The sequence below is a fragment of the Bactrocera latifrons genome, unplaced genomic scaffold, assembly GCF_001853355.1.
Source record: "Bactrocera latifrons isolate USDA-ARS-PBARC rearing strain unplaced genomic scaffold, ASM185335v1 scaffold_232, whole genome shotgun sequence".
In the NCBI taxonomy this organism is placed as follows: domain Eukaryota; kingdom Metazoa; phylum Arthropoda; class Insecta; order Diptera; family Tephritidae; genus Bactrocera; species Bactrocera latifrons.
In genome coordinates this window covers 171982-179786 of record NW_017535875.1, presented here as the reverse complement: position 1 = coordinate 179786, position 7805 = coordinate 171982, and the positions used below count along the sequence as shown (strand labels likewise).

General features: G+C 31.4%; 1 protein-coding gene across 2 annotated transcripts in view; it reads left to right on the top strand.

The window, feature by feature from the left end:
* The window catches only part of LOC108968915 (netrin receptor unc-5), a 21932-nt gene extending 14567 nt beyond the window's left edge, over nt 1-7365 (top strand). For both annotated transcript variants that reach the window (XM_018933265.1, XM_018933264.1), the window contains exons 8-12: nt 160-390; nt 453-581; nt 633-801; nt 860-933; nt 5856-7365. In XM_018933265.1, coding sequence (XP_018788810.1) covers nt 160-390; nt 453-581; nt 633-801; nt 860-933; nt 5856-7198 — 1946 coding nt within the window. In that variant the 3' untranslated portion in view covers nt 7199-7365. The remainder of the gene's footprint in view (nt 1-159; nt 391-452; nt 582-632; nt 802-859; nt 934-5855) is intronic.
* The last annotated feature ends 440 nt before the right edge of the window (nt 7366-7805 follow it).

Genomic DNA, 7805 nt, shown 5'->3' with positions numbered 1-7805 from the left:
CTGACACATACGAACGCCAAACCCTTTAAGGGTTTTACTATACTGACCTAGTACTGATTGGAATTTCTCACCCCCCAGATTAGCTGCTATACTGTGTTATGAAGACACAAATATAATGATGATACAATATGTACGTATTATTGACAACTATTATTTTAGTAGGCAGATGGACACCGTGGAGTGATTGGAGTTCATGTTCTCCTGACTGTATACAAATACGGCGGCGAAAGTGCATTTATCCTGCCTCTGAAGATTTAAGTGTTGAATCACACGAAGGTTCTGTTCACAATAATGGCGTTATAGGTCTAGGGTTCGTAAAGGTTCAGTGCCCAGGTAAAGATATACAAACAGCGGAATGTCGCGGAGAGCACTGTTTAATTGGAAATGATGGTAAAGAATTAGCACATTTATATACAGGAGAGAAAATGTATATATATTATTTCAATTTTAAGGTTTCGACTGGACACTTTACCTTGGCTTAGCTTTTGTGATAACTGTATGTGTAGCATTTGGTGCTGCTCTAATTTACTGTGCTCGTCGGAATTTGGCAATAAATTCTCACTATAATATGACTAGAACAAGTAAGAATTTTTTTTTAGAACTTTCCTCATTTACTTACTTTGTTTTTTCAGATATTAACTCAGATTATATGCAAGGAATAAATAAGAAGGGAATCAATATTGAGACGGCAAATGTCAATTACGATTATCCCAGTTCCGATCACAGATTTATGTCTAATGATCATATAATCAATTGTGAAGCTTCCGAACATCACTATGACGTACCAAATTTATCTGCCAAGTAAAATTTGTTGTTTATTTTATTTTATTGGTTATTTAAACTTCCTGTCGTATTATAGTTATACCAACCCAATAGATGAAATAAGTGCGGAGTACGTCACAGATACACCAGAAACATCCACAGCGGATACATGTAAGATCGTTTAAGCCTCATTACTCTAAATAACTCTTTTTGATTCATTATTTCTATCTGTGCTATCTATGCGCGATACTCTCTCCTCAAACATGTAGTGTAAAAGCACTAACAAAATTATCGATTTGAATTCTTACGAGAGAGATGAGTAAGAGAGTTAATATGGTATTAATTACGACACATCTTCTCAGGCAATTCACATTGTCAACATCTAGGCATAGACTGAACAGAATACCAGACCTTTAAATATTCACTCAGAGTTCCGTCCTGTTTTTTTTTTTTTTTTTGTTTAAGGGGTCCAAAATTTTCCATAAGTTTTCGATTGAACTGTTGATTGTGCCAGACAAGCCGTAACATTAACACCATGATCTGTAAACCATTTTTCTGCAAGACCCAAATTATGTTTCGGGTTGCTATCCTTTTGGAATTGCTACATTGAAGGCGAAATTCATTCAGTATATAGGAGTATTATATCTAAAATTTTAACGTGTATTTATATAGAGGTGCATGTTTTCTTATATCCTAAAAAAAGGTTCGGCACCACACTGAGCCTCTAACCATTATATATTGCCGCCACGGTCTTTGAAGGACTGAGTTGTGTAGCGAACACATATTTATTTGTTTTTTTGAACGTCGGATTCATGCCTAACCAGAACTATCGATCATATTAACTTTGCGTTCAGACCATAAAATGTCGAACCACATTTTTTTAATTTTCAATTCCACCCTAACTAATGTATCGTTTTGCAAAATGAATACCATTGCTTCTATAACATTTTCTCAACATTGGCACCTTTCGGAGCAATGTGCATAAGTGGGAAACTGTTGTTAAAGAAATTTGTGCACCTAATTCTTGTTGAATGAATTTTTCGACTTCCGCATTAATTTTTTGTGCTCGGCTTATTTTTCGGAAATTTTGAGGCATTAAACACAAATTTTTGGGATATTTTCAATATTTTTTAAATTTTTCTTTGCGTGTGGCCCTTTTATTGCAAATTTTGGACGCACAATCTGTCTTTCTAAGAATATTGTTTTATTGTATTGTATTGTTTTATTGCATTTTTCTACATAAATAAATAATTGATACAAATATTCATTCTACGGATATAATTAATATAACAACTTACTACGGTTTTTAAATTCAATATCTTTCATTTATGAAACTATTTCGGTATTGATTCAATTATTCTTCCATTAAGCACGAGGCAATCTATTAACACTTTAAATAGGGTTTTTACAGTTAGCTGTACAACTCACCAATGCTATCCTTTCCTCTTTACATAAATGAGCAATTTCTAAAAAATTATATAATTGATTCTATTTTATTGTGTGTAACTATGTGTATGTATATGTATGGTTATGTTTTTTCAAAAAATTCATTTGTAGAAAGAATAACATTTCTACTTTTTCCATTTTCCACATAAATTTTGTCATCCTCATAAAAATTTTAAACGGTTCAAGAGCTCAAACTTGGGCTATATCAGCTCGAAAATACCTACCTCACGCCGTTTCGTGAATGATTATTTTATGGTATCAAATGCCCACACAAGAACATTGCCACCCTCAATGACAAGAAGAAGAATGTGCATTTGTATTAGTTCTCTGTAAAAAATTATTATTGTTTACGTAAGATTCTATTATTCTATTGTTTTGTTTTCCCAAGTTTTGAATTTTTTTTTGTAATATTTTCCTATTAACAATAGCACTTGACGTGAAGGATATAATAAAACTATTTTTGAGTTGAATTTAAATTAAATTCATATTTTTTAGAACCAATAATTAGTACTATGGATGACTAGTTTATGTATGTATTTACGTAATTACTATTTTTCATCATTTGTTGAAATATGTATATGTTTTGAATATTATTTTGCTAAACTGCAGTTTACGCAACATAACAAAAAGCATGGGAACTTGCATTTCATATTTACTGCCATCATGCGATTGAAGCTAGGCTTGTACACGTATGTACATAAAAATTTTTATGGCTCTATCAAATTACCAGAATGATAGTACCTTGCTAGTATATTGCTAGCAATCCAGATTTTTAGCAATCTTTAATTGCTTCAATGGTTTGCCCATTTATATTTTGAAATATTTTTCCTCAAGATCCCATAAATTCTCAATAACTTTTACTCTTAATTGCAAATGGTATACAAGCCTTAAACCCAAGTTTGTATGTGAACCTTACCTAATTTGAAATTTATCCACTTTAAAGTGTTTATAGAAAATTATTTAAGCTCGACGCAAAATATAAAATAAATCTTCATTTTTGGGAGAACCTAATAATAAATATATATGTTGTATGTATTTAACAAATTTGTGAAAAATTAATTTTTTTTCTTTACACAGGAATTTTCACATTTTTGTGCATAATAAATAACCCACTGTATAATTATTACTCGTTTCGATTTTTAAACGCGATTTTATTACTCTTGCCACTTCTGAAACGCAGAAACTGTAGAAATCGTTTTTTATATACTTTTTTTTTTATTAATAACGTGAGACTGCTGAAAGTTTACCACTTTTTAACTTATTGGACTTATTTAAGGAATATAGTCAGAAGGCCAAAAAATTCAGCAGTTTTTCTGAGAAAACTTCTAAGTTTATTGATACAAAAATTTGCACACATATAATATTATGCCATTTTTTAAGACTACATATTAGTAAAAATATTTATTTGGAAAGGAACTGCAGTTGATCACGGGGAGCTTCTCTCAAAAAAAGATGTATCGAAGAACAGTTTTCGTTAAACTAATGATATATCTTACAATTAATTGAAGGAATAAGCAAAGTAAATTTGTTTTTTACTAAAAAGTTAATTTATGAAGCTCGTGTTAAAATTGAGACTAATCGGTTTAGACCTTTTCAGTCACCGACTTTGAAAACACCAAGCACTCTGAAACGCCGTTCCAAATTTGCGTAAAACTTCGAAAATATTCCCCGGAACGATATGAAGTTTTCTGTGTATATTATTAAATATATGTACATTAAAAAAAAAAAAAATTAAAAACAAGTCGATTTTTTCCAACTGTATATAGTCCTTTAAAATTGCCATTCGTTAGAAAAACATTTTCATATGTAAGCATTTTTTTTGGAACTCAAAATTGTCATCTTTGATACAAATACTGATCAATTGTTTGTAAAAAAATTACAACTTAATAGATTTTATAATTAATGTATTAAGAAATTTCAAAGCTGTCTTAACTTGGTATTATGTGAAGTTGGTCAGGAGGGTAAAACTTCGCATTACAATTATATTTCAGATGATTCCTTTAATAATCCTAAAATATTGAAACTTGAGCCTCTTTTTCGCACCAAAGACAATCTTTATAGCCTTAGCTATAACATATATTAAATTATTTTAGTATAAAAAAGAGGTTCGTACGTGTTTTCTCCCTAATCCAAAATACAACTTTGAGGGTGTATAACGTAATGCCGACAATCGAAATCTCGAAATTTAAAATTCCGACAGTCAAAATACCAACAAATCAAAACACCGACAAATCACAATACCGACAAAGCAAGAAAAGGTGGCGTTGTTGAGGATCATAACCCTTAGTCAGTAGAATTATCTTTCTGTACTTCGGTAGAAATAAGAGCGGATAAGTTAAAATATTTTAAACATGTCGGCATTTTGGTTTGTCGGTATTTTGATGTGCCGACATTTTGAACTTCGGATTTTAAGTGTATCCCAACTTTAGATATAGGAGAATCTATACTTATTGATCCTTTTCTAGTTGAATTCCAGTCTGTTATAATGGATTATATTATCAATATACATATAATTCTTAACATTTATATTTCTTTTTTAACTGCTCAACAAGAAGAAGAATACAAGTAAACCAACAACATAAAGGAAAGTTGAAAAAATATATAAAACAAGAAAAAACGTTGCACCGAAGCTAATATACCCTTCACAGGTGCATTTCTTTTAGTAACTATGTGTATGGAAGCTATACGCTATAGTAATCCGATCTGAACAATTTTTAGGAGATTATATCATTACCTTAAGCAGTAATCCATGTCAAATTTCGTGCAGATACCACGTCAAATGCAAAAGTTTTCCCTTGATTCCGTTAGTTCGGTTTGTATGGCAACTATATGCTATAGTGGGCCGATCTGAACAATTTCTTCCGATATTACATTATTTCTATGAACAATAACTCATACCAAATTTCGTGAAGATATATCGTCAAATGAGGAAGTTTCCCCTGCAAGCATTTGATTCCGATCGTTCAGTTTGTGTGGTAGCTATATGCTATAGTAAGCCGATCTGAACAATTACTACGGAGATTACATTGTCGCCTTATAAAATAATCTATACCAAATTTCGTGAAGATACATTGTCAAATGTGAAAGTTTTCCATAAGGGAACTTGATTTCGATCGTTCAGTTTGTAGGGCAGCTATGTATGTGTTATAGTGGTCCGATATCGGCATTCCTGACAAATGAGCAGCTTCTTGAAGATAAAATGACTTTTGCAAAATTCATTATAAATGGGAGAAACACACATTTTAAATAGTTGAATTTTTAAACTTTAAATGAAAATATCTCAAAAACCATAAATCAACGGCAACTATACATATATATATATTTTTTTTTTTTCTTAATCTGGAGGACCTCCTCTATCCATACATTCCGATTTTAACCCCGAAAACCGGGGATGCTATTCTAAAATTTATTCACTCTGTTTTCTATTTAGACACTCTTTATAATATCTCGAATCTGTTGACGTTCGATTTGAAATGATCGTACCTTCAAAAAAAATGTCTAAAGTGAACTATTTACATACACATATTTTTTTACTTGTCTATTCTTTTGGACCTGTCAAATTTAATAACACATTTAAGGTTTTAAAAGATTTCTTTGAAGTAATCAAAAATTTTATTACAAAAAAAAATTATTTTACTCTATTACAGCGAATTCCACATACGACATAAAAGGTAATTTTACCTTGCCGTTGTCATCTAAAAATGCAGTAACCGAATTAATAAATAATTCTGGAGGCAGCTTAAGCCTTTATAGAGGAGAAATGATGTTACATGTCCCAGAGTTTGCTATTGGTAAAAATCAGAAAAAACATATGTCTTTGATTGTATTGAGTGACGAAAGTGCCCGAATATCAATTCCTTGTGCTGAATCGTTATTCGTTTGCAGCACAATTGTATATTGTTCTCCTAGAAATTATAGTTTCCAGAAACCAGTTATAATCAAATTGCCGCATTGTTTAATTGAACCTCGACACTGGAATGTGCATATATACCAAGCAGATAACGATCATTACGATATTAACTCGAATTGGAGAAAAATAGTTTCCGTTGGAAAAGAAACTATAAACACACCGGTTTTTGTCAATGTGGAGGAAAAGCATTTATATATAATGACAGAACAATTAGGACGTTTTGCAGTAGTTGCTGAACCAAGCAATCTCACCGATTACCTGCCTGCTATTGAAATGCGACTTATTGCGTTCAGTCAATTAACGCCGAGCAGCTCGAACTGTAGTCTTCGAATATATGTTGTAAAAGACTTTCCCAATAGTAAGGACATTTGCAAGACAATTGAGACAAAGTTGGGTGGTACTATTATGGGCGAAAGTGAGACTTTTGCTTTTCACTTAAATGCCTGCGATTTAGTAATTCGTGTCCATAACACGGAGTCAAGTTCGTGGGACCTCAAGGAACAAACTAATTACGAACAAATTATTCCATATAATCATATTCTCAACAACAATTCAATTTTGCATTGTGAGTTTACCATAAAAAGATCTCTGAATTCACAATTAGTTTTTGATGTGGACTTTGAGCAGAGTGGTTTAGAAAACATGGAATCACAGATTCACTCGTTCATTATTTCAAGTGAACATTTTTCACAAAGTGACGTTCGGTCTCAAACATTTGAAAATCGGCAACATCAAGCAATTGTTTCCATCGATCGTGATAGTAGCTTCATAAATGAGACGAATACTTTGAGTAGCGTTTATTTACCACACACTTGTAAGCGGCTGATCTGCGATGCTTTGGACCCACCTCGCCAAGATGAAAAAGATTGGCGTTTGTTGGCTAAAAAACTTGGCACAGATCATTACATTGCGTATTTCGCTACAAAATCATCGCCAACCGAGCAAATTCTCAATCTATGGGAATGTCGAGCAAAACATTCCTCGCGTACAATTGTTGAATTATTAATAGTGTTCAGTGAAATGGACAGAGAGGATATAAAACAAATTATTACAGATACTAACGGCCCTCTTTGGGTGTGAAAAAATATTTGCACAACTGTTATTACTGATAAGTTGAAATGCCTTTATTTGAAAAATTAAGATATTAAAATAATATATATTATAAAATAAGTAAGAGCATTTATAAGTAAATGTGTATCTAAATATCGAAACATAATCTCTTAAATAAAAGGGGAATTCCCAAAATATTTCACGCGTCGCGGTCAAACCAGTGCTAAAACCCATTTCTTTTTTTTAGAATTCATTGGCGACTACAAATTTTTGCTATTTAGTTACTTATTTTATAAACGATGTTTTATAGTTGTACTATACGTTTAAGCATATACTGCGTTCGATATTGCATTTTATAAGGACGTAAAAAATGATATTAAAGCAACACATAAGTAAATAAAACACAAAAATATGATATAAAGTACTCACACACATAAAATGAAATTACTTAATACCTGTGATCAAAAATTGTAATTGTAATAGYTATCGAACACTTTTCCATTTTTCTAATTAATTTTAGTTTAATTTACACATAATAATATAATAAATTTATAACATTTTATGACTGAGTATTTCATCCATATATAGCTAAGTAAGTTTTAAGAAATTAACATGCTTTGTGACCACATTCATTTAT